Consider the following 26977-nt stretch of genomic DNA (forward strand, 5'->3'; position numbering starts at 1 on the left):
TGAACTTTCACAAACCAAAGAGCAAATAAACAAGTCTGAATAGCACAATGAGGGCTGTGTCTGGTTTGTACAATACAGAATTGCCATTTATTATTTTCACGTTGCCAATAAATAATTGCCTTTATGTAGAACAAGAAAAGTCAAAATTAAACTCAGTGCTGCTGGAGATGTAAAACTAATCCTTTAAAAAGTGCTTGTGACTGAAGGATACCACTGCAACTGAAGTGGGAGTGTAATTTGGTTTTGCCCCCTCTCCCTTGATCAGCTGCCCACAACTTTCCCAGATGCTTTCCGGGATGACACTTGCAAAGCTTAGTCCAAGCTCAAGGCAAATCTGTCCATAAAACAATTAATAAAAGGCCACATCGACAACATTGCAGGTACACAAAGGTTTTTAAAATCAGAGAAAATTTGTGTTCAGATGACACAAAAAGAAATTATGCAAAAAACTTGCCCAGCTTTGACAAAAAAAATGAAAATTGCAACTAAACTTGGTGTGAAAGTTGAGAAGACAGATAAGAGTCTAAACTGGTGGCACTTGGAGGATCCATGTTTCTGATAGCGGCCAGTTTTGCCAGGTGAACGTGGAACCCCGCGTGGACATGTGGCATGCACCATGTGTGAGCTGCTGCCCTCCTGGCTGGCCCAGCCCAGCGCCCGGCTGTGCCGCAGGTGATGGCACCGGGCACCGGCACCACCTCCCCGGGTCACCCCTGCCGCAGCCCGGTGGGGTCAGGCACCGCGGCCGGCCACCACTGCCGGCACTGCCTGCGGCCACACGGGACGGCTGCCCCGGGCTGGGCGGGGGTCCCAGTGCCAGGCCCGGGGGGCTGCCACAGCGAGGGGGGAAGGCTGTGGGGAAGAGGAGCTGCTCTGGAGCAGCTGTTCGGGCTGGCTGTGCCTGTGGCTTCACACTACCGCTCAGAGCAGGGGCTGGCAGGCAGCGCCGGTGACCTGGCAGTGCCCACGCTGGCAGCGCCATGTCTGAAGGCACCCACGCTGACCCCCGGCAGGGCCTGCAGCAGTACCAGTCCTACCTGGTGCTGGCTACAGCACTGCATGAGGAATCCAGCTACCCGTGGGAGCGCGAGGCATGAACGGGGGCCTTGATGCCTTCTCATCTGTTTTAACTCCTGCACATCAGCATCTACCCATGCATGCAAATGTCCCTCCACCCCCACCAGCACAAGGTGGAAATGGATGGTCACTAGCAGGAGGCAGCTGTCAGTGCGCCAGGAGATGCCGGCACGGACGGACAGCAAAACAGAGCGTGCTGTGGTTGCAAACAGTCATCTCTTTTATTATTCACACTGCTCTTGCCAGTGTCACTGAGCTGCTGTGCTGCCAACTCATTACCAGCACGGCTGATGGCATGGATCACGTGTGTCAGCAGCTAGAGGAGCCCCAGCCAGTTGAAGACATCCTATTGTTTGAGTATGGTTACAAAAGTTGGATAAAAAATGAGAGGATAAACCTTAAATCAAATGGTATTGTATTTAGCAAACTGATTATTTATTTTCCTGCACTATGGATGCCTCTGCCTGCTGTCAAAGCAAAGATGTTACATTTTCACAGTGTATTATGAAATCATATACAAAAAGAAAAAAAGCAGTGACCTCATGTTGTGTGAAGAGACATGTCTTGGGGGAAACAAAAACGAAAAATGAAACCAGAGCAAACGCTCGGCTTGTTAAGCAATTCTCCACCTTGGTTCATAAGTGCATCATGGATTCAAATTCATCAATTCGCTGTTTGGTGTTTCCTTTTCTAATCCTCCGGTAGGAGATTGTGTTGTATCTGGAATAGCTGTGTCTGGAGATATCATTTTTTTTCCCCAAGCTGGGCTGCTCCCCTGGTTTCTCCACCTGGGAGTTGCAGCCGGGGCTGGTCGGAGGAGATGCCTCTTTGCTGCTGTCCTGCTGTTTTAGACAGGACGCCTCGCTGTTCTCCTTCTTGATTTCAATCACCTGAACTTCATCCTCTTCAGTGTCCTCCTCCTCCACCACCTTCTCCTCCTCCTCCTCCTCCTCCTCCTCCTCCTCCTCCTCCTCCTCCTCCTCCTCCTCCTCGGCTGCATTCCCTCTGTCGGTGCTGGCTGCAGGGGTCTCCGCCGCCTCCCCGCCAGGGCTGGCCGCTGTCCCCAGCTCTGTCCCCCCGCTGCCCGCAGGCAGCCCCTCGCTGCCCGGCCCTGCAGCGACACAGGGGGAGTGCGAGTGAGGACGGGCTCAGCACCGCCTTCATGCCCCCGTCATACATGCTCTTGATGGCACATTGCTCTTGGTGACTTCACCGGCTCCTGCCACCACAGCACCCCTCCTGCAGAGACTGCCTGCTGAGGAGTGCCCCACATCTCCAGGCTGGACCCCCTCTCTGTGGGTGCTGGCATGTGCTTTAGAAAGGCTCTGTACATCCTCAGACTTGCATTTTTTAATGCCCATCTCCTTTGTACCCCTTTCCCACCATGCCCTCCCCTCTACCCTCCTTTAAAAGGAGAGGCAATGAAGAGCATCATGGTCAAGCCTTGAGGAGGGAAGGGCAGCAGAGCACCCCACCTGCGCCCCAGGGCTGGGGGCACTGTGCCTCCCTGCCCACCCCAGGTCTGCCCCTGCCCTCTCGGACCCGCGGCCAGCAAATACCCTCCTGCAGGACCCTGCTGTGGTGCCTTCCCAAGCAGCCACCCCACAGCTCTCCGGTTATCGCCTGGGGCAGGTGCTGGACTCCATTAGCCAAACTCCCGGGTTTTGCACCCATCCCCATGGGGCAGACCCCGCCACGGGACCAGAGGGTCCTGGCTCCCTGCGCCTCGGTGCTCCGGGCTGGCTCTGTGGGAAGGGAAGAGGGAAGAGGGAAGAGGGAAGAGGGAAGAGGGAAGAGGGAAGAGGGAAGAGGAGAGGGAAGAGGGAAGAGGAGAGGGAAGAGGGAAGAGGAGAGGGAAGGGAAGGGAAGGGAAGGGAAGGGAAGGGAAGGGAAGGGAAGGGAAGGGAAGGGAAGGGAAGGGAAGGGAAGGGAAGGGAAGGGAAGGGGAGCCATTCCACAGACAGTGTCCAGGTGTGTCTTCAATGCAGCAGTACCCCGGTGGAGTTCCCCTGGGGCAGGTCCTTCCTTCAGTGGTGGCTGCCCAGGCTGAGATGGCTATCTCCAATTTGTCCTGTTTGGCACGCCTCTGCATTAAATGATGCTTTAGAGTAGCAACAAATGGTCTATTCAATATTTTGCCTGTGGGGTCCTGAGTATTAATTAGACTAAATTGGTTGGGTACTAAAAAGCTGCCTGCAATTTAGAGATAAAGTGCTTGTGGCTGGGGTGGGGGAGAGTGAGGGAGGGCTGTGCAAGATCGTTTAATAGGTTTTATTGTGCACTCCTAAAGCAACACAGCTGCAATATGGATGTCAGCTCTAAGTGGGAAAGCCTCCATCGTGATTCACCTCCTTACAGCCTATGCAGTTGCTATGAAATACTGTTTTGCCCATGATGAATGTTTGGGGTCCTTTTCCTTTTGTTAATCAAAGCAAAGTTTCTGTTTACAGGTCATGGCCAATACATCTTGTAGAGCTATGTTCAACAATGCTAGCTTTGCCAGGACTGTGACAGCTACTCTGGGCTGTTAATCTGCTCTCCTCCAAGGAGGGGTTTCATATTTATGTGGCAGCTGCCCTACAGAAAACATCAACTTATTGCGGCTGGGTAGATGTGTAAATGACAAGAAGAATCCAGCATAGCCAGGTGCCAGGGAGTGGGGCAGAGCCACCAGTTCTGTGCCCCCGCTGTGGTCTGGGTCAGTGGTGGGGAGAACATCATTACCAGCCTGTGGCCCAGCTGCCCCTCATCCCACAGCTGCCGAAATTATAAGAGGGGCAAGAGCCAGTGGGTGGGACATGTGGAAGGGCAGCAATGCTGAAAGCCCACCCACAGAGACACATAGCTTTCCTCCTTTAATAATAATAAAATACTCCTCCTTGTTGGAGGTGTGGCTGCATTTTGCATAGCGTAATTATGTATGTGTCAATACATTTTAACTTGTGGCCAGGGATGGGCAGCAAGCACCGTCCTGCAGCCCTGCTCACCGCAGGAGGCAGGTGTGAGGTCCAGCCTGGCTCTGACTCATTTTCACATAGGATGAAGTAGAGAAAGAGCCAGGAGCAGATATTTAGGAGAGCAATTTCCTGCCAGATACCCAGGTGTCAGGGGGATTTAGGCAGCTGGTGAGTCAGGCAGGAGTTTGGGTTTTGAGGCCATGCATTTTTGACTGGCAGCCTCCCCAGGTTATCCCCTGAGCTGCCCTGCATAGAGCAGAAGATAAAGCATCTTCCAGCCTCACAAGGCTGTTGGAGACCTCCTGGTCAAAGACCCCACAGTGTTTTGATGCCCCACGGTCACAGAGCTAGGTGCAAACCTCAGCAAGAGGGTTACCAGCCATGTTTTCTAAGGTGCAGCAGCTCTATGGATTAGAAATGTGTCACTGCTCTCCAGAATATAAGGGTCTGACCAAATTAAAAAGAAATTACAGCCACCAGTATGTCACCGTCTTTGAAGGCTACTTATTGCTATGCTTTGGAAAACCTCACATCACACAGCATTTTGCATTACCTTCCTCTGATTCCTGGCTGTCAGTCCCCATGTCCTGGATATCAGCTGACCCCTGCTGTAGTGTCCCATCGTTTTCCTCTTGCTTTTCTTTAGGAAATACAAAGCACAAGAAACGGACTGATGGAGCAGTTAGTGATGATAATTAGGTTCTAATGGTTGCAGATTGGCAGCAGACTTTCAGAGCGGATTTAAAAATTGCTTGTTTCTTTACATACTTTACATCTCATCTTGTGTAACTGCTAGCTCAAATTTGTCCCTAACTCTGAATTACTCTGAGTTATTGTTACAACTACCGCAAGCTAGGAATTTTGACTAACACAGAGCACATCCCATTATTCATAAGGCTACACATAAAACAGAGCTTTTCCTTAACAGAACCCTTTAAGAAAGGCAGCCTTGTGCTTTACCTTTGCTTTGCTTCTCTCCATCAAAATCCCCACGAACTATGTCCTCTGCCACTGAATTTCTGTTTTCCTCCTGAGTTTCTTTCACAGGCAGAGCATCAGGGCTCATTTCTGCGTTGACGTAAGGAACCATCCCGACGGATTTTGCTATTTCATCGATGACACCGATGACCTGGAGTGGGCCCTTCTCCGGGGGTACGCTCCCGTTGCACTCAGGCATGCTGGATGCTGCTGGGACTTCTTCTGTCATGCTTAGGGCCGTGCCGTGCCTGCTGACTGGGGCCGTGCACCTCCGGGCCCCGCTCCTGCACCCCGGGGTGGGGAGCGCTTCTCCTCACCCCTTCTCCCCCGGGGATTTTGTTCCCCCACGCAAATGACCAACAAGCGTCTCCTCTCCCACGGGTGCTGCTGCAGAGCAGGGTCCGTGGTCACACCGTCAGAGGTGCCCAGGGCTGGCCAGCGGGCTCGGGGCACGGGGCAATCCAATCAGCACCTCACTTGTTGCTGAGGCTCTGCCCGTTGCATAATTAAATGCACCATTTTAATTTACATAAACAAACAATCTGAAGCAAGGAAGCTTTTGTGCTGGCGTGGAGAGCGGGTCTTTCAGCATGTCAGCCCCGCAGTAATAAACAGAGATTTTGTGCTCTGGGCACAATGGCCCTTTGTGCCTCCGCCTGGTCACAGGGACGACGATTGTTCTGACCTCTAATCCCCGCAGGGTGACCACCTTCCGTAGCATTGCTGCCACCTAACCCGCTTAACATTCCCCATCGGGTTTGTGTGCTGATAAACCTCGCCGTGCCGCTGGCTGGACAATGAGCACATTTTGTACTGGTCAGGGAACAAACTGGCTACCGGGAAGGGCACATGCCCTGCACACGGCGCACAGCCACGCTCCTCTGCCACGCAGCCTTAGCCCAGCCACATGTGTTTGAGGGGCAGGGTCACATCCTGCCAGATGCTGAGCATCTGCAATTAACTGCTGAGTGAAATGAATCCCCAGGGCTCGGCCCTCGGGGACAGGACTAGACGATGAAAACCAAAACACAAGCCAAAGGGGCACTGTGGCAAGACATGAAGCAAGGTGGCAGGTGCCCGAGGCCCAGCCAGCCAGCCGATGGGATGCCTGGTTCCTGCTGACACCCCACTGGGACACCCCACCCCCACCCCCACCCCCCCAGCACCCAGTGGTCCTCCTCTTTCCATGCCCACACAACAGCCCCACCTTTTGCAGAAGCATCTTCTGGCCATAGCAGTAGAAACTCTCATCAAAGGAATATAAAAGACCCGAGGGACAAGAGTAGCACTTACATCAGTAATTACCAGTCAGACCTAAAGCCAGCAGGAGCGTTTCACAGAGGGAAGCAGGAGGATCGCCCGAGCAGCACCGTGGCATTTTCTGACCGTAGCTGAACTCATCTCAACCCTGGTGCCCAAAGCCAGGTTTACATAAGAGTGTAATCTCCTGTGTGAATGACTTTTTGTGTTTGTATAATACAACATTTTTGACATCGTTGGGCTTTAGGATTTGGAAGTCCTCTTGCTGAGTTCAGACCTTGATTAGAAACGAATCCACAGCCTTCCCACTGGTTTTGTTCATCTGAGTTTGCATCTTAAAACCAACATCTTTTCATCATTGTTGCAAAAACGAGTTTGGTGTAACTGATTTATAAAAACGTTCCTACGCTGAAAAAATTTGTCCAAGAAAAATGGATGATGAGGTTTGAAAGTGAGTCACTGGGATGCAGTGGTAGGTGCCCACAGAGAAGAGGCTGGGCACCTGGCACAGGCTGGTGGCTGGAGAGAAGATGGTCATTTCTATTCTTATCAAGCTGTTTCTATGTCTCTGACATAATCCAAAGGGCCCTGCAGGTGATTTCTTGTTTGACAGGTCCTGTCCCTCGGGTTTCCCTCGGTGTGGAAACAGCGCTGAAAAAGGTGCACCGCGCTCGGTGCAGCTGGCACAAATCCTGCACCAGGACTCAAGTGTAGGGCAAACCTCCAGCCAGGCTCCAAACCTGAAATAACCTGAAGCTGAAAGCATGGCACCAGGCTTGGCAAGTGGAGAGCCCTGCTGTCCCAGAGCTACCTCGGCCCTCACAGGGACAGGGACAGGTGCTGCCCCCACCTCCCCAGGAACCTGCCTGCTAGACTTCTTGATTGCAAAATTATATTGAAACAATTTTAGGTATTTCCTGGGGCCATCTATTAGTTACACAACCAGTTCTCGATAATTCATATTTTCCCAAAAGAGCGCCCTGTGGTCAAAACACAGTTTGCATGAATCTATTATAAATCATTTTTCTGTGTGACCTTTAACACAGGAAGTTTCCATCTGAGCTATCCTTTGCTAAAATTTCAGAAACAGCACCTGGGATTTCAAAGGCATTTGGGGCACAATGGGGATTCAAAAGCTGGTGAGGTAAATCATTAGAGCCATAGCGATTCCAATTCATTCCAGAAATAGGAAGAGGCCACGATGGCAGGGTGTGCGCACGGTGTGTGTGTGCAGGGGGTGTGCAGGGGGTGTGCAGGGTGTTTGCAGGGGGTGTGCAGGGTGTTTGTAGGGGGTGTGTGTGTGTAGGGTGCATGCAGGGTGTGTGCAGAGCTCTGTAGGCTCCTCTGTCAATAACTCTCTGCTCCCCAGTTTCTGCTCCAGTCAGAGGAGAAGCTCTAGAGCAGAAGCCACATAATGCAAGGCCACTCACAAGCCAGGACAGGATGACAGGCATGGTGGCACTGGGGACAAATGTTCCCACCGCTGCGCACAGCCAGAAGGGGTAACACTTCACTTGTGAAGACCCAAAGAAAAACTCCTGTGGATCACGTCAATAAACCACAATCAAGCATTTCCATTTTGTCAGCAAGATAAGACCTTATGTCTATGAAAAAACCTCATACCTTTGGATTCCTCTTCTATAGAAAAATTCAGATTTTTAACTTTCCACCCAGCAGAGGGATGAAAGGAAAGGCGGAAACACAGGTGTTCCCCCTGGCAGAGCTGTGTCAGCAGCAGCCAGCCCCATCACGTCCTTGGGGCCAGGATGCTGCTGCTGCCCTGATGCTCCCGTGGGCCATGCTTGGCTTCAGAGGGAGCTGCAGGAGGAGCGGTGTGTTTCCTCCAAAAAACAGGAATACATGCCAGAGTGATGCAGCAAGGGCATGCTAGTTACAAACCACCAGCACGTGCAGGATAATTCAAGTTTTGCAGTGTTAAAACTAGGCAGCTGGTGCTTTCTTCCTGGCAAAGACATGCAAGGAGTCTGAAGGGATCACTGATGAGGGAAGAGAAATTCCTGCCTGTTTGAAGGCATTTGCCTGGGGTTGTTCTCCCCAGACTGTCCCCAGGAGCTGAGGGGGCTGCCTGTCACCCCCAGGTCATCACAGTGACTGGGAGCCTGGAAGCTGCTCAGATGCTGCAACATTCCCAGCGGTCTTTTTAAGCAGGCAGAGTTATAGCCGGACTTGGGAAAAGGAAAAAGTAGCTGCAGGTTCCTCCCACCACAGGCAGTTATTTCTAAACAGAGCTGGGCAAAACCAGCTCTCAAGGCTAGGAAAACATTTCGTTTGCACAGACCTGAGGCGGCATGATTTCTGCCTCTTCAAGCTTTAAAAAAAAGAAAAAGCCTGTACTGAAAAAGCCAAAGTTTATGGAAGCAATTCAGGCTGCAGACCTTCCCCTGAGCAGAGCATGGCCAGAACAGAATCACAGCCCTGCTCCCGGCCACGTCCACCTGCCCTGGAGAAGCTCCTGTCCCCACCCACCCACGGGTGCCACCGCAGCATTTCACGGCCGTGCAGCCTGGCATTGCCTATGGCAGCAGCGTGGCATTGTCATCCTCTGCCACAGGCCACCAGCTCTGCACCGAGTTCGCAAGGCCTCAGCACTAGGACAAGTCAGGTGGGTGCTGTCTGCTCTTCACTGGCTTGGCCTCATGCGACGGTGATTTCTGCAACCGACTAGGTGCCAGTGGTGAGTTTGCTTTAGTTTTGCTTATCTGTGTGTGGCACACTAGTTTTATATGGAGAGCAGTAACAAGCAGCTTGGGTGAGCTGGGAGCACAGCAATAAATTCTTGGCTTTCTGTATGTCTTAAGTTGTGCTCCCCTTTGGCCTTGCAGTGGCAGGCGGGATGAGATCAGTCACCCACGATAGCTACGTTTCATGATCTTCTTTTAAGTGCTGCGAAAGCTGGGTGCAACCAGATGGTCCACATGAAAACTTTTGAAGCAGCTGCATGAGAAAGGAAACGCGGGGTACGAAAGCAGAAATCAGCAGAGCAGAACTGCACGGGGGAAGGCAGAAACAGCCAACCCTGAAAAGCATGCAGAAACACCGTCACTGAAGGCACAGCCACGGGCTTCAAGCACAATGAAATGGAGCAAAATCCAGGATGTGCAGAAACATGGGTCAGACAGAGAAACAGCAGAACTCCTCACATATTCCAGGGCTGGACCTTCAATCTGCGAGGGGGGAGTTTTTGCAGGACAGTACAGCCTTGAAGCCAGAATGATTTTCCACTGGATTTGAAATGTTCCCAGCAGAAGCCACAACCTCTTTCATGGTTTTGTGGAAAAAATCTTCTGCACTAGACATTACAGGCCAGGAGAACCCAGCAAAAAACCCCGGAGATATCACAAAGGTCGTACAAAAGGGCAAGGCTGGCTAGAGAGCTGCAGGCCAGCGTGGACAAGGTAAGTCTCAGGGCAGCAGAAGAGGCACTTTTAGGCCCTTGGAAGTCATTGCTGCAACGCCCCATGCTCAGTGCTGGAGCCGCAGGACCCAGCGCCTTTAGTCAAGGGGCCATGCCCACGAGTCAGGAGCTGCCAAGCATCCCCCAGCACCAGCCTGTCTCTTCGCCAGTGCAGAGTCAGCACCACAAGGCTTTGCTGCAACAGCCAAAATAGGTTCTACCAGCTCTTGTGCCAGAGATGCCTCAGCTCACTCTTTGTGGTGCTAAATCAAGCCAAAAGATTTAGGACCCAAATATTCCCCTCACCTCAGATGGGTTTTCTGCCTCTTTACTGCTAACCCAGGGGCTGAATACCATGGTGGTACCTTGCCCATAGCTGATGCAGGGACTTGAGTTCAGGGAGGGGTTACGTAGATCTGGGCACTGGGAAAGATCCAGTTAAGAACGCTTACAAGGTCAGGTTCAGTAGCATTCAGCAAATTAATTAAGGGTTTCAGTTTGAAAAGGAATTGCATTCTTCAGAGCAGCCACAGTTCTTTCGGCGGTAAACTCAGGTTGCCCCCTTCATCCACAGGGGATAAGAAGGGAAAAGGTAATCCCTTGGCTGTTAGGAAACCAAGCAAACCCTTCAGCAACCCCATGATCAGTGACAGCTCCTCTGCTGAAGGTCTGGAGCACCTTCCCATGTGTGTCATTTGGAGCCCCAGCCCCGTGAACCACGGCATCACCACGCAGCATTGCCTGTACGCCCAACCTCCTCCTGCCCTTCCCCCCGGCAGGCAGAGCAGGCATCCTTCCAGGTTGCTCTCTGCAAGGAGAAATGCCATTTTAAAGGAGCTTTCTCATTCTTTTTGCTCTCTGAGCCATTTGGTTGGCCTGTGAGCTCCTTCCTCCCCTTGGAAGGCTGGGGCACCGTTGATCCCGGCGCTGGCCGCAGCAGCCCCGCGGAGCCCGCCTGCTACCCACATCCTGTTTTTGATGGTGGCCATGAACATGTCATGTTGTCGCCTTGTAGCAACCAAAGCGTGCTCTCGCTGTCACTGGAAGAACATGGTTTATTTGGCCTTTCTTAAGCTTGTTAGGTGTCCAGGCTCGTTCAGCCTTTCCACATTAAAAGCAAACACGTAGATAGGTACCCAAGGTATGTCAAATTAATTTTCCATACCAAAAGGAGTCACTGTTTTGGACCATAAAGCTGCACTAATTTCCACCAGAGATGCAGCTTCAGGGAGCAGAGTTCACACAGTGTTTTAAATACCCTTTTTTCCCCACTTACAAAGCAAGGCGGAGGATGTAGGCTGTGACCAAGGCACCCTACCCAGCCACACCTCTGCCATGGGGTCCCTACAAACCAGCCGCAATAAAGGCAAAAGGAGAGTTTAATTCAGGAGCTGTAGGGGGGAAAGGAAAGCAGGCTCTGGTCAGGCTGACACATTTTTATCAGTCTCTGCAGATCGGTCAGCCCACACTCTCCAAGGCAAAGGCTCTGGCCTGGCTTTGGGCGTGCTCTGGTTTTCACCCAAGTGAAGGAGTCCATAGCACTGGTGGGCAAAGCTTCAACCCTCTGGTCAGACAAATCAGGCTAGGAACATTTTGCCTTCTGACACAAATGCATGCAGCAGCGGTGGGTCCAAATACACCTTGGGCAGGTAGAGAGGGGAATGCTCCCTCTCCTGAGGAGCAAAGCACTGCTGGCTGCCCAGCACGTGTCCCTGCAAGCAAGCAGGTGATGGACACTGCTTTTCCCTCAGCTGTCTGTCTGGCACCTGGAGCAAGTCTCTGAACTGCAACAGGTGACTGAGTTTAAGGTCCCTTCCTGAGTGCTGGAGCTGTTTGTGCTCTTTGGGGTACACCCTTCACCAGATTTTCTGGTTATTGTGCCCACAGTTGCTTTTGGACACCCATATATCTGCCTGTAACTCCACAGTTTGTCCCAATAGAAATAATCTCTACTTTTTCTTTTTCTTTTTTCTCCCTCCTTTCAGCTGGTGTTATTGGCAAAGTAAAACTCTATCCTGAGACAGCAAATCATAGGCAAAAAAACCTTGATGTCTAGCAATGAGCTTCTGAGCCCAGACTGGCACCTGAAATGCCCCAGATTGACTTTGCCTCCGTGCCAGCATCAGACCAACATTCACCTCTGGTCCCCAGGGATGAGCCAACAGCAGAGGGGCTCGTGGGTGAACTGCTGGTGTTCAGTTCAGCAGCGTGGGCAGAACATCATTCCCATGCATAAACACCTGGTGAGCTGCTCTCCTGATTGCCCTCCCGCTCTCCTGCAGACTTGCTGTATTACCATCTACTTAATCCTTTTAAGAGAAATTATAGATGCCAGTACAGATTCTGCTGGCTTAGCAACATTCATTAATTAGAAGAGCATTGGGAACAGGTTGTTTTTATTTGGGGTTCATCTCGGAGACAAGCTATTTGATTTAGCCTGAGGTTTCTGAAAAGACAGGAAATCCTGCCACAGCCGTGCCTGCATGGTAAACAACCGCATGGTCTGCTTGGTCAAAGGACGAATGAGTCACGCAAGGTATTTAAATTATATTTAAAATTCTTCCAATCGTATCTGAGAAACATAATTAGGTTGCCTGGGCTGAACAAACAGCCTATTTCTGTGCTGCCTGAGAGGGAAATAAAATTACTCTTTTTCTTCACATCTATGCCCAAATTTATTAAATTACTGCATATAAACTATCAAGTTAATGTTACTGCCTCTGGTCCCAAAGAAACGTGAACAGCTAATGACCTTTCTGCCCATGAGCAGTGGGAACACCAGCCCAAAGGGCATCTCCTGCAACCCCTGGAACCACAGAGGGACCAAGCCCTCTGAGGGGGTTCTCAGAGTGTGACCTGCCACCACGTCCAGGCACAGAACAGTCCTGTTTGTCCCTGCAGGCCAGTCCTCTGCCTTTACTTCTCTCACCTTAGAGAGGTCAAATCAGTCTGAGCTGCACAGTTACACCGTTGTCAATGGACGAGTATTTTCTCAAAATTGGCAAAATTCCGGCCAGGTGACTTAAGCAGCGTACCCTCTGGGGGTGTGGTGAGACCCCGGCGAGACCCCCGCAGTCCAGTGACTCCTGCTGAGCTGACGCCATGCAGAAAATGCCGTTTCTAGCAAGGCTGGCAGGCACTGCAGAGAAAAGCACGTTGTCATTGGGGCCACGCTGGGATGCGAGAGATGCACGGAGACCTGCTGCCCTTGGCTGGCTCATCACTGCCCTTCCCGTGACAGCTTTGGCAGGACATGGGGTATTGACTACTGATGGAGATTGATCTCCATCTGGGCAGATCCCAACTGATAAACCAGGTTATTGCAGGGTTTATACAACGGCTGCTAAGAGGTGTGAAAGTGACGGCAACCAGCATTTACTTTCAGCACAGCTGACCAAGGGAACCAATCCCTGCTTTGGAGACGGGGAAGCTGATTGTGGAGTTCATCTTTTCTTTTTCTGGCAGGCACATCGAGCATGCCTGTCCTCAAGCAGCAGCAGCATGTCGGAGCAATGGCCTCGCACAGGCAGCAGGAGCCGGCACGGGCAGCCCCACGGTGAAACAGCCAGCACAGGTCCTGATGGCCATGGACACACCAGGGGAGTTGGCAAGTGTGCTGCTGGCCCACCCGCGTAATTCATCCACCACGAACCATGGGTAAATCCCTGCCCTTCGTTTCAAAACATTATTGCCTGAGGTCTCTCTCTGTTGTATGCCCTGGGCTCCATTCTAACAGGATGCTATCACTGGTTTTAGTAGAAGCACTTGCTTTATTAAAGGCCTTTGGAAGACTATGACTTCAGTAACAGGAAATAAATAGCTATCAATTTTGCATTCATTTAAAAACTTATTAACACTGATGTATGCTGAGGAAGTTCTGCAAAGGTTCTTCACATTTCAAAGTTAGTAATTTTTCATGTTAAGGAAGAGGTCCATCCATGTGTGCTCTGATCAAAAATTAAAATAATTAAAACCCCCATAGCTTTTAAAATACCATCAGTACTGTTGTCTGGAGTACTGCCATGCCGTGCCACCCCGCTTCAGCCACTGCATGCTTCTCGGGGAGCTGCTGCCCTCGGTCCCAGGCCACACAGCAGTGCCATGTGCAGAGCCTGTGGTTTTCATCAAGGACGACAGCACGACTAAGGATGACCTGTGCAATGTCAGACCCGACTTTCTTCCTCTTCCACCGCCCGGTGAAGACCTGGAATGAATTTCAAAAGATGCTTTCGGACACTGGATCGCCTGCTCTTCCGTGGGAGCGTCCCAAAACTACTGGTGCAGCTGCTCCCCTCCCACAGTGGGGACATGGACCCACTACTGGCCAGGCTGATGCTGCGGTTCCTCCGCAGAGAGGACCTCCCAGCAGCACCGTCCCCATCCCTGGGGAAGAAGCAGTCATCATCCACACTTGACTGGCGGCTCAGGCTCTCTGCGGCTGAATCCTCAAAGGCACCACTCTGGTAGAAGCTGTCCTCGCTGTCCACAGTCATAGAGCTCAGTCGGCTGCGGGAGCTGCTCTCGCTCGAGAAGCGAGGCTTTGCCGGAAAGAGAGGTCCCAGCGTGCTGCAGCCACCAAGCAAGCTGGACTCCTCTGGCTCCAGCATGCCCAGCAGAGCATTGTCATTCACCTCCCCTGGAAGCAGAAGCCAAAGAGGAGGGTTATTTACCAGCATCTGCTCAAGGCAGGAGAGCAGGATGCCCGTGCCACAGCAGCACAGGGAAATGGCATGCCCAGCATCTCAGCGCAGGGAGCAGCCCCTTTCCCTCGTGGGAAGCTGTTTCCCACCTGTGGGGTTCTCTCTGCCCCTGCCTTCCCCCACAACCAGGATCAAAGCTGCTCCCTGGGCAACCCGTAAAAACAAAACCAAAACCAAACAAAGAACCCTAAACAAAACTGTCCTCTGTTAAGTCCAAAATAAGAATGAAAAAAAACCCCACCAAACTTTGCAACCCACATCAACTCATGCCAAAGAGCCTTTGGTCTGCCTTAGTCAAGCAGCACCCAACTTCATTACTCCCGAGGAAAAATAAAACACCTTTCCCAGGGCCAGCCCCATGCCTTCATTAGAAGGGGAAAAAGCAGGCAAATGAAAATCAGGTTAAAGAATCGCTTTTTACTGATCAGACAGCATTTCCGCAGCAGGGCTCGGCAGCTCTGCGGTTTCCTACCCAGAAAGGAGGATGCACCGTGCAGCAGGCGCTGTTCCTGCAAGAGCAGTGCGCGCAGCTCCACCCGTTTCTGCTGCAGCATTTGCTATGGGGGAGAAAAGAGGGCTCTGTCACTCACACACTTCTGCAGAAACAGAAAACATTTGCAAAGAAAACAGTGTATCTAGAAAGTACAGGTCATCTATAGAAAGCACTTGTACATCCCTCTTTTTACTGAGACAATTTTCCTGGAGTTTAGCGAATTTATTCCACAAAGCACAAGCCCACTCATGTCCTGGGTGCTTCAGCTGAGGACTGCTTCATCAGAGTACACATCTGATTTGAAAAGAAGCAGCCTGAAATCTGGCAAGCCCGAAATCTCCCATCTGCAGCCCGCTGGCTGCCCTTCTCCAGCCCTCCACAGCCCCGGAGCCCACTGGCCAGGAACGGGCATCCCGCTCCCCCTTCCTGGGTGCCGCCGTTCAGCGTGGGCATGGCACCGTAACCATCCCTTGCCCCGTGTTTGAGAACCCACCACCCTGTGTGCCCTCACAACCTCTAAGTGCTCCGTGCCGTCCAACACCAAGCAATATTTTTCTTTCCCTCTGTTGCTGGTCAGCTTTTGGTGTAAAAATAAACTATTGCCTCATTGATTAAAAAGAAATCCAGACCCAAGAGACGAGCCCTGCCCAGGGATGGTCACAGTAGGCACTGCCCCAGCTGTGTGCATGCAGCCGGTGCACCGCAGGCGGGCGGCCGGACAGAATGGCAGATCATGCATTTGTACACCCAAAGTGACAGGACTAAGCTCACATGGGCAACCCTGTTATGGCATTTAATGTTTTTTCCCTCTTTTCCACATTTTGGAAAAATCAATCACAAAGTGAAGACAGCAGCCCAGCTACAGGGTGGTGAGGCACAGGGATGTTCTGCGGGCAGCCCTAGCGGGGCAAGCCCCCAGCACCCCGCAGAGGGCAGGCAGCCCCCCGGCAGCAGGAGGAGGAGGCAGCGCAGAGGCTGTTCCTGGGGCTCCTGGCACATAGTGTGCAGGAGTGATTTGCAAGGGTGCCGGGAAACAAGCCTTTTCCCAGCTGCTCTTCTCATTGAATCACTTCCTCGCAGGTTTTGGTGTGATGTGGCAGAGTGCTGGTGCATCAGGTCTGAGAGGCACAGGGCAGCCTTCGCCAAATCAGAAATACTGGGGGGCTCCAGCGTCCCCCCAGCTGCCATTCCTACCACGCTAAAGCAGGCTCACCTGCAGAATGGGAGCAATGACAGGTTTTAAGGAGAAATTGTCCAGAGACATCTTCTCTTACAGTCTCTACACCATGCTGAATAAAGTAGTTTTCAATGGTTTATAACCCAGCCAAACCTAGGAAATTGTGTGCAAGAGATGCTGGGGAGCTGCCCAAAGGTTTTCCCTATTTGGACCCAACCAAATGAGCCACCACCTCCTAGTCCCAGTTTCTACCCCCTAATTAAATCGTAATAGTTGCAGGACTGTCAGAACAATGGGTGCGAAGTGGGTGTCTGCTGGCGGCTGGATGCCCAGCACAGCAGTGGGCACAGAGGGTGCATGTCCCAGCTGCAGCGCCTGCGGGGCTGCTCCTCTGCTGCCGCATCCGGAGGCCAGGGCACGCTTGTGCAACTGCACGGCTGAACCGTGACACTCAGCGCTGGCAGGCACGTCACCCTCTCGCTGTGGTTACGGTGGGTTGCAGCAACTGAGCACGCCCTTCAGTAACACATCAGAGGCAATTAGAAACGGAATTAGGTTCTTTCCGCTGCAGCCACGATGGCATGAGAGTGCAGGGCCAGGCACACACCCATATTTTACTCTGTAATGATGCTCACTGCTAAGGTTTGGCACTTCTGGGGAACAGCTCTTATCTGCAAACTCCCCTCTTGAAACAGAACCTTTCACAGCAGATTTTGAGATTTCTGGCTTTATCATTTCCCTGGTAAGGGGCAGGGGAGTAGGGGATGGCCCATTTCTGAAAAGTTTACCTGTTATTTCATCTAGATTTCTAAGGGACCAGACCCAACGGCTTTGCCATGGAGCACTTGGCCGGGATGGAAGCATCCTGATGGCGCATTCTCATTAACACAGCAATGAACTCCTGCTCTAGCTTGTTGCTCATCATGGACTAGCTGGCTGGCTGGGCAGTCTCGGCATCCCCAACCACCTCCCTGGCTCCTGCCAGCCTTGGGCACCAGGGACACTGTCACACACAACTTTACAGGAGGTCACCATGGTCCCTGCACACGCACTGATCTCCCAACACCTCCCACCCCACCAGGCGGGCAGGGATCTGTCCCAGCCCCATAGGGACACCAGTGCTGCTGCTGGGCTCAGCTCTCCCAGCTGTTCCCACCAGCCAAGACCTCTCACCACCTGTTGGTCAGTTTTACCTCCTTTGGACAGAAAATAACAGCTGGCTGTGGGGTGTCAATGCCTAAAATCATCCCAGCTATTTCCAAAAGCATCCTACATAACCCTCATCAGTTTAATGAGCCTTGGACGGGAAACCCAGCTCATGAAGGTTTCACCCTGCTCTCTTCACCCCTGCCCACCTTCTAGACTGAAGTAATGGCGACAAAAAAAGTGCCCATACAGCCTTTTACAGACCTTGCCCACCCTCCCTGCCCTTAGACCCCTCCCCCACTTCACCCTCCAGCCCCCACAGCTACTAGTTATATCATCTACAGCATCAGTGTCATGCAGCAGATTACAACACCCCGTACTGTACTCTCACAAGTGCAGCACAAACCAAATTAAATGAACATTGTTTTGAACACACTAAATACTAAACATGAAGTAGCTCCCGTGGCAGGACTTCCATTTTATAGGCGATGGCACATATAGCAAGCCCTGTCCCTGCTGCTCAGCTCTGCCAAGCCTAACCCATTTGGCACGAGGTTTACTCTAGCCAGATTAATTTTTCAAGTGCCATACTCCTGTGCAGAGGGTTTTGGTATGGAGTTGCCACAAGGAAAAATACCCCATTCAGGTCAGCCGAGTCCCTGGCTTTGGAAAGCCCTGGCCCTTGTGGCACTTGCAGCACTGCAGCTGCCCTGGGGCGAGCGGCGAGGCATGCTGGCACCTGAAAACCTGCTGCCTGCCTAGCTGCCTCGGACCCAGCTGGGGGAATGGAACTTCCACAAGTCGGAGGTGCCATCAGCGAGCCGCCCCTAACGAGCCTGAGCTCTGCTTGTGAAAGCCTGCCTTCCCTTCTTGCTGAACACAGAGCACACGAAGATACACTGTTCTGTTTGTACAGGGAGGATCGCCTACCCACCCAGCACAGCTGAGACAGACAGAAACGGAAATATTTAGAGTTACAGAAACTATTGCGGGGGACAATATTACCCCCAAAACGTTATACAGAAAATATATACAGGGACTGTGGCTGGGGGTGCTGGCAGCAGGGGACACACGGGTGTCTGCTCCCTGCCAGGACACCCAGCCCCACAGACACCCACCGACCCTTGTTAGCAATGAATCCACCACAGCCCTCTGTGTTTGACAGTGGATTAACTGATTAATTATTTTACCTTCAGTAACCGCAGCTTGGTCTCGAGCTCGATTTTCCGCAGAAACATGGCCCCGTTGATAGTCTCTAACCTGGGAAGAACAGGTGATGTTGGCACCGAAGGGCTGCCAGACCCCACGCCACACCATGCCGCGGGGTCCTCGGAGCACGCTGCCCGGCTGAACCCTCCCTGCCACTGCTGTCAGCAGCAGTGGTGCTGGTGCAAGGCAAGCAAGCAGGGCCAGGAGAAAAAGGACCATGGGGGCAACACTAGGGCACCTTCCCAGAGCTCCTCTCCCCCTCCCAAGCCCTCACCGACAGCCAGAGCTCTGCACAACCAAACCCACCAGCATTTCTGTCTTTGAGCACAGGACTGCAAGGTAGCATGAGAAGCTTTCTTGGCTTCCAGCAGGAGAGACTATTAAGCTAAAAAACATTTGAAGGAGGCATACCTACCTTAAATAGTTCCCCGAAGACTTTATCAAGTCTACTATTTGCTTGTGACTAAAACCATCAGTGTGCACGCCATTGATACTAGCAAGGATATCGCCTGTTAGAGATTTACAGAGTCCAAAGTTAACATCTGCAGCACATGCACGCCTTCCACATGCTCTACAATAAAAGTAATTGGGAGAAAAGCAAGATAAGGCCATCCTTAGCAGCAGGAAAAAAACATTAAAAGTTACCGGTTTGAAGGCCAGAAAGATGGGCAGGACTTTCTTCTTGAATTTTGCAGACGCAAGTGCATACTTCCAGGGAGTAATCGTTTTGGTGTGGAAATCTAACAGTCTGTTAACACCAAAGTGACAGTGTCACCAATATGAAAGCCACGAAAACAATTTAAAAATTAGTAGTCTTTTTATACATTTTTAAAATGAGAGGACTGCAATGAGCAGGGTACATTATCATGCAGGTGAGAACACCAAAACGTTGTAACCTAACAATTAGAAATTGCATTCTTACAACAGAGAACAGCAGACACCTGGCAGATGCCTCTATGTTGTTTTTGAAAAAAACTAGTTTTAAAGCAAGTTGGTTATTCATGATCAAAACCTCAGTAACTTCAGTCAAGCATATCCATTAGCATGGATGTGGATTGCTTTCTGGAAGGATATTTCATGTTCCCAGCCCCAGTGCAGCGTGGTGTGACTCGGGCTTTTCAAGTGATTGCCTCCTAGTTGTGTACGCTGAGTGGAGTCAGCTGGTGCTGCCGGGTAGATGGTTTCGCAATGATGACTGAAAAGCAAGGAGAGCTGAACCTGCTTTTGCTTTTTTGGCCTCTTAAACTCATTATCCACACATGTCCCCACATCCCCTCAAGAGCACTTTTTATTCTTGACTTATACATTTAAACATACTTTAAGTAATTTTAAGTATAAATCCATCGTGTGCTTATCAGTGCTGAAATGTATTTAGAAAAATGCAAAAGCAGGCGATGCGACCTGAGCAGATCTTGCAGTGACAGGAAACATCTTCTTGGTTACATGCAAATACCAGCATTTAGCCACATCTTCCTACTGAAATTTAAGACTGAAGCTGAACTTCCTGGAAACGTATGACAGCCACATCTAATCCAGATATAAGAAGTCGTGTTAGATTCCCAAATTTCTCAGTCAGTGTGGAACAAATAGGGGTGAAGACCAAGTGAGTTCAGAGCTTATCTAGCCAAATCACACCAAGGCAATTATTTCAGTCCTTAGACCAACACTGAAACTTTTGGCTAAACTAAGAGCAGCAACGGAAGCAGGGTCTTGGAGGACATGCCACTGCAGGTCATACTTGTCTGGTTTTTGTGGGATTTTTTACCTGTTTCCGAGTGGTAGATCTCACCTAGCAACCTAAAAGATTGGGCCAGCTTGAGTGATAGGAGCTGGACAAGCAGGTGTGATCCATCACACATAACCGGAGCCACCTGGACAGAGGTGTCTCGACTTCCCCACCAGAGCCACTGGGAGAGGTAGACATCTCCAGGGTGTGACTGATGGCCATAAGAGAGGCACTCCAACTTGGGGGATGGACTTCCCCCTCACATCCCATCTCTCCTCATGGACTGCAGAAGACAGCTGGGCCATAGTTTTGGAAGGGACACTTAGGTTTTAGGCAGCTGCAGTGAGGGGAGAGACATGCTACCAGCACGTCTGCTCTGCAAACACCCAGGCACTTCAGTAGCCACCGGGCATCTGTCTCACCCCCAGGCTCTGCTCCGCAAGTGGGAAGTAGGAGAAGAAGCGGGAACACACAAGAAGCCCTGGCATTTGGCCATCACTGCCGTCCTCGTGAGCTCCCTGCAGATGGTAGACCTAAAGTTTCACATCATCTTATTCTGGTTTGCCTAAATTTAGCTTGTAGTAATGAAATTACAGCTTTTAAATAATGGCTTATCCTTAGTATTAGACAGATGTTGCCTTCCCACAGCCTGGACTTTCTAGTGAAGTGCTGATGCTGAATGTACATTCAGGTAGTAAATGTGCCAAGAGCAATTATTTTTAATCAGAATGTCACATATAATGAAAATCTGCCCTGACAATTTATACAAAAGCCCAATAATTGACTCAATTATCCTCCTTTCTGAAAGCTCTCCGCTGTTGGCACGCTGAACACTTACTCGCTCATTAGTCACAGAACCAAACTGAAAAAAGTTAAGCTTTTCCTAATACACTGATTTCACTGAAAATACTAATTTCCCTTTGTGCACAGATACAGGCAAGCACTTTGAAGATGCCCTGCCGCCACAGTGATCGCAATGGAGGGGTGACGTGGGAGGGTCCCACGGGCACTGGCTCATGGAGCAGGCTCCTGCCTGTAGGTCCTGCCAGAGGGCAGAGCTCTGCGGCACTGACACAGCCTGCTGCTCCCAAAACTACATCCTTTTTTTCCTGGTGTTACTTTTTATTTATAACCAGGATTTTAGCAGACCTACTGACCTAAGAGTTACTTTTCTCACAAAAAACAACAGAACAGAGGTCTCCCATCAGCAGTACCCCTGATAAGATTCTGGCTTTCCTATCTGATGATTTACTGACTTCTACATCTAACAGAATTTCTTCCTGTGTGATTTAGCCCCCAGAAAGTCATGCCTAGCATGACTTTATTAAGTCATTTATTAAAAAATATTCCAATACTGTACATCTATATGTACATATACGTATATGTACATACGCCTTTGTGTATGTTAAAGGAGGCAGTAAAAAGTTAGTATAAGGTATTTTTTGGAGGGAGGGTTTTTTTATATCTTTTTATATGAATATATTCTTATATACGATTCTCCCAGAAATATTCACTTACGAAGGTAAGAAGGCATTGCCATTGACTTGGATTTGGATTTGGATGAGTTTTCTCCTACATTCAACACTGACTTGTGAGAAGGCCAGAAATCCTCATCTGTGACCTTCACTATGAAAAAATCCTTGGAAATGCATCCTAGTTCCATATCATTACTGTAAGCACTTCAAATCTCACGAGGGACTGACAGATACCTTTCTCTGCTCTATGCTGCCTTAACCTAATTTTGAAGATGTGACACTTAAGAGTTTGCACCATATTTTATTTTGAAGTGAATCAGCCTGCCATTTAAGTCTTACCTGGATTTCAAACCCAAATGTCTCTTTATCTTCTTTTAATATGGCAATGACGTGCCTGTAAGAAGAATACACAGAACCCCGTATGAAGGCCAGGGCGCCACACTTCGTGCACCCTGTGTTTCTAACCCGAATAGTGTCCCCATCGCTGCCCCTGCCGGTTCTAGCAGGGTGCCAGCACGCCTTCCCTCCGGCGTTGCAGCGGTGGCATTTGCGCTTTCCTTGCTCAAACTAAATGCCACAATTTCACCGGCACGTCCCGAGTGTTTGGTACCACTCCCTGCCTTGCACCCTTATCCCACTGGGGCTGCTAAATGGGGAGATTCTCAGGACTCATGTTTTGCGCAGAATAAGTAAATAACAGTAATTGTAGAAGAATATCTTCATACCTTTGCGGCCTAGAGGAGTCACCCAAGGAGCTGGATCTGGCTAAGGCAAGCTGTAAATGGAAATGGGAGAGGAAAAGGTTCAGCAGGTTTGAGGCACACGACTGAAATGAGCAGTTTAGAGAAAAACTAAAGCCAGTTAGTGGCATCCCACCACCAGCTTACATCAACACAGCCTCTCCCTCAGTCAAGTGACAACTTAAACTTTTGGATCAGAAGGAAGAGCAGTCAGGTCCAGGATGCAAGACTGCTATGTTCAAAGCCACTTGTTAGATGCTGATGGGAGCTCAGCCAGGCACAGGCAGAGAGTCTAAAAATCTGGCTATAGGTCAGCTTTTCATTTTTCCAAACCCTTTAAATATAAAATTGAGTATTTAAAAAAAAAAAAAGAAATATGGGTACTCTTAGCACGTCATAATATTGTTTCAGTTCACCTCCAGAAAACACCTGGGCATCCTCATTGGGAGATGTTAATGCAGTACCCATTCCAACTTTATTAGAAAAAATTGGCCACTTACTAGATATCCATCCTCCCTTGCAATAAGTTAAAACTGAGAGCTGAGCTACCACTAGCCAATATTAAATAAAAAAACACGAGGCTTTTTTTTTTCCACAGCGGTGATAATTTGACATCTTCACAATTAGTTCTCATAAACTCACAAACACCTACTTCAGAGGGGAGAGAGGTCTGGAACCAAAGGAACTTGGCCAGGAGACCCCTGTAGCAAACCCTGTAGGAAGACCCTGCGGCAGGAAGGTGTCACAGGTTGATAAAGGCTGCTGTGAAAAAGCATGAGAACAAGTGGAAAAATTCAGGGTGAATCCCAAGGAAAAGTTTTGACAGCAAAAAGCGCTTGGAGCAGGGAACCCTTCCCCAAAGTGGTGGAGGTGTCATGTCTGAGAACAGTAGAAATGGGAAAGACAAGAGGCACAATTGCTCAAGAAAACCATGCCTCTAACAGGGCGTTGGCGATGGACCTCTCACTGGTCCTTGCAATGTCCACAGTCCTCTTGTCTTATTTTGCATAATAATAATAAAAAACCCCAAACCAACAACAAAAAAGCCTAGATGGCAGCCCTGTGTTTTCAAATAAGAGCAGGAATATTCCTCGTTTGCAGATTGCCTTGCCTTGTCGTGGTGCACTATGAGGAGTACAGGGCCAGCAGCCGGGGCTGTGGCTCAGTGCGCAGCCACCCCACACCATGGGCTGTGGCTGGGCTTCTCCTCGGTGGTGCACAGGCACTTGTGCCCTTGTGCTGCCCGCACACAGCGCCGGGGCATCTCTCTAGCAGTGGGGACCCTTCAAAATGCTAAAATGGGTGAAGCTCCAAGACTTTGAAGGCCAGGGGTTGCCATAATTCCCACTAACACTGTAACTATTATCTATATACAGCACCCAAATCACATCTGCATTATGCTAAGAACCTCATCTTTCTTTTGTACCTTTGCCCTAAAAATCTGTAGGCATTTATAAACTCAACACCTATCAGAAAATGCAGAAAGCACAGATAAATGCAGGGAAATGCAGACAGTTATCTCTGCAGTTTCCCGTGGCAGCTGCATAGCATTTCTGGGCTGGTGCATGCCTGGATCATGGCAACAAGCATCCAGGACCCCTGCTTCAAGCAAGGCAGACCTGTGCCTGAAGAGATCTCTGGAAAAACCCAGGATCAGTGTTAAGTATTGATTCTTCCCATAAAAATGAACCCCCAACAGCGAATTACATTATCACTGAATGTTTGCAGTCAGTATAGTAAATGTCTCATGCATCAGCAGTATAAAGTGATGCCATAGCATGACCACCTATGGAAACACCCTACTTTATAAACATGGCATTACTTGTTGAGAGAAAACCAGAGGAGGGAGAGACCACATGGATCATAACAAACTGAGCACCAGGTGAAGGGGCTGATGGCCGGCATACACCAGGGCTGATGGGCCCCTGCAGCATGCCAGCACTGGGCACGGTCTGTGCAGAGCGGTCCTCAGGCTTCATGCCCATGTTGGAATTCATCTTTAACAGCCATGTCACAGCCGTTTCCCGCACAAGCAGCCACCACCACATGAAGGGCTGCTCCAGCACAGATGTGGAGCTGGATGCCCCCCAGCAGCAGCGTTCCCAAGATTAGTCTGGCTCTGGTTTTCCTTTATCTCCCCACTTCCATAAAGAAAAGGATTAAGCATGTTTCTGTTGCTGAACAAAGCAAAGCCTTAACTGCACAGATATTATGTACCAGTTTTCTGATAATACTTTCAGATTATCATGTGCCTCAAACATATTCTGTTTAGGCTTCTGCTTGCTAGACAAATAGACCAAAGATAGAATCACTCAGCTGGAAGTTTACAGCAACAGCAAGAGACAGTTTTGTGGGAATCCAGCTGCCAACAGCAGAAATGTGTTCTTCTGGGGGGTAAGCCCAGGCGAAAGAGGCTGCCCAACGAGCCCCAACAGCTCTAGCAAAATACTCCAAAATCCGGACGGAAATAACTCATGGTAGGTGCTTTCTGTCAGCATCGCAGAACAAAGGGCAGCCCAGCCAGGCTGCTACACTGAAGTAAAAGCGAGTTTAAAGGAACTCCCAGACAGCAAGAGCCTCTTTTGGCTCCAGCGCTGCTGTAAATGGGGAAGAAATGCAGCCAGGGCAGGGTCTCGGCTGCAAAAGCACTTCAAGCGCCCAAGCCCCGGCAGGTAGAACGCCTCTTTGCTCGCTTCTCTCGGGAGCTTCCCACGCTGCGCTGCTGCAAAGATTTCTTTGCAATCCCAGAGCTGGCCAGGCTAAAGGCGCCCAGCGGTAATCCTTCTAGCGCCCTGAAATGAGGAGCCGCAGAGAACTTGTGCGGTCACTTGGGGAAACTCATCCCTTTCTGCTGGCCCCTGCAGACGCAGGCAGCAAGCGGCTCTCCGGGCAGAAAGGAGCCATCAGCCTCTCGGGGCACGGGAGCAACCCCATACCTGCTTGCGCCCGCGGGGCAGTGTCCCCACCGTGTTGGCCAGGTGCTGGATCCTCCTGTTGTCCATTGGCTGAGCCTGGTCCCCCCCGACGGCGCAGTCAGTGCCGGCACCGAAGCCTACAAAGTTGGTGTGGTTCTGCTGAATGAGCCGTCTCAGAGCCATGTCGGCTGAAGGGCGTCTAAAAGGGCATTGCTAAATGCTGCAGCATGGCTGAGAAAACTAAAATACATTCGCCCCTCTGCAATCAAAAAGTACGAGACCGGAAAGCCAGCCACATGACCTGTGGTTTAGGTGCATGTTACATAAATCTCTTCTAGCAGATCACCAGGGCACTCAGTATGTGCTGTGCTCATAGCAGAGTTAACAATTAAGCTTGGCAATTAGAGAAATCTGCTTAATTTTTCCATTCCTGCACACAACAGTTCTCACTGAACAGCTTCTTCTATCTGCAACAATTTGTCCTTAAAGCACCACTCGCTTCAGACACTTGTCTGAATTCAGCTTGTTCAATCTCTTGTTCATTGTTTAGAATCCCTTGCATTGCCCAAATTACCTTTGGGCAAGATGGGAAAATAATGCTTTCTTTAGATAACGGTGTTGGTGCATGACTTCCCAGCCACAGAGAGGGAAGGAAGAACTGAAGGCCACAGGCTGAGGGTAGGAGCTGAAAACATTGCAGAGCAAGGGCAGAGCAAAGCCCTCAGCAGGGTGCTGGCCTTTTGGTGGGGAGCAACGACTTACCCAGCAAAGCCAGTTTGGGAGCAAACAGCAAAGTAAACACAATGTCTGAAGGAAGGGACCTGAGCGGCTGCCTCAGCAGAGCCAGGGGCAGGCATGGTGCCAGGGCAAGCCTTGGCCAAGCGTCATCCTTGCACCTTTCCTGGCTGGCTAGGGCCGGAGGGGGTTGGCGGGGGCTGCAGGTGGGCAAACAGGAAATCAGCCACGCTGTGCCTGGCCAGGCATGCATGCCGGGCCCACCCAGGTGGGCAGCTGGGGTGGCGGCCATTGCCAGAGACATCCAGGTGCTCTCCAGACCTTCCCAAGGCATTGGCTTCATGCACCCACTGGCTGTGATGCACCGGCCACCAGGGAGCTGAGCTGTTGGTCCACCCTGGAGCAGAGTGATCCCAACTGGGATCCTTCTGCACCGGCCAGAGCATGGACTGACGCGTTGCTCTAAAATCAAGTTTAACATGGGGTTCCTCTCTTGCAAAGGATTTTGTCCCAGTAGCAGCAAACACGTTTAGATTCAGGACTCTCAGAATTTTTGGCTGTTTTTTGTTCTTCCCTCCAGTTGTGGTCTGACCTGTAGTTCAGTTCAGCATGGCTTTCAATAACCTTTAGGTTTTGATGACCTCTGAGCAGATTGCTTGCTCCTGGATTTCCTGGAGAAGCAGGGGAAGCAGCGGTGGGCAGGGGTGGGCAGCAGCCTCCCCTCTGCCGCAGTTAAGCAATGCAAAAGGAGGAGCAGCAAGCCATGGTCGAGCCCGTAGGCAGCACAGCCTGCTCGGCCGACCCCAGCCGAGTCCCAAACATACCTGAGCCAGGAGCCACCCCCGGGGCCACGCCACCCTGCAGCTGACGGCCAGAGCCCCGTGTCCCTGGCCAGCCGGCACTGCCTGCTGTCGGTGGCCAGGGGCAGCCGCTGAGGAAGGTTGGACATCCTGGTGGGACTTGTCTGAAACACT

General features: G+C 50.7%; 2 protein-coding genes across 3 annotated transcripts; both read right to left on the bottom strand.

Annotated features, from left to right (window-relative positions):
* Window positions 1-1480: 1480 nt before the first annotated feature.
* On the bottom strand, window positions 1481-5595 carry ERMN (ermin). Its single transcript, XM_056350571.1, has 3 exons — window positions 4995-5595; window positions 4588-4674; window positions 1481-2188 (listed from the first exon to the last, which is right to left on the bottom strand). Exons 1-3 carry the CDS (start codon window positions 5239-5241, stop codon window positions 1713-1715), a joined length of 810 nt encoding a protein of 269 aa, XP_056206546.1. The 5' UTR covers window positions 5242-5595; the 3' UTR covers window positions 1481-1712.
* Window positions 5596-10724: 5129 nt separating this feature from the next.
* Window positions 10725-25542, bottom strand: CYTIP (cytohesin 1 interacting protein). Of its 2 annotated transcripts, none has more exons than XM_056349647.1 (8): window positions 25290-25542; window positions 22339-22388; window positions 21953-22007; window positions 19058-19160; window positions 18828-18921; window positions 18394-18463; window positions 14878-14944; window positions 10725-14323 (listed from the first exon to the last, which is right to left on the bottom strand). In XM_056349647.1, the coding sequence occupies exons 1-8, from the start codon at window positions 25449-25451 to the stop codon at window positions 13851-13853; spliced, it is 1074 nt and encodes a 357-aa protein (XP_056205622.1). In that variant the 5' UTR covers window positions 25452-25542; the 3' UTR covers window positions 10725-13850. The 2 variants fall into 2 exon arrangements, with proteins under 2 accessions (XP_056205622.1, XP_056205621.1); XM_056349646.1 differs by having other exon boundaries at window positions 14860-14944.
* Window positions 25543-26977: the final 1435 nt, after the last annotated feature.

Source organism: Falco biarmicus, chromosome 8 (assembly GCF_023638135.1).
Source record: "Falco biarmicus isolate bFalBia1 chromosome 8, bFalBia1.pri, whole genome shotgun sequence".
Taxonomy (NCBI): domain Eukaryota; kingdom Metazoa; phylum Chordata; class Aves; order Falconiformes; family Falconidae; genus Falco; species Falco biarmicus.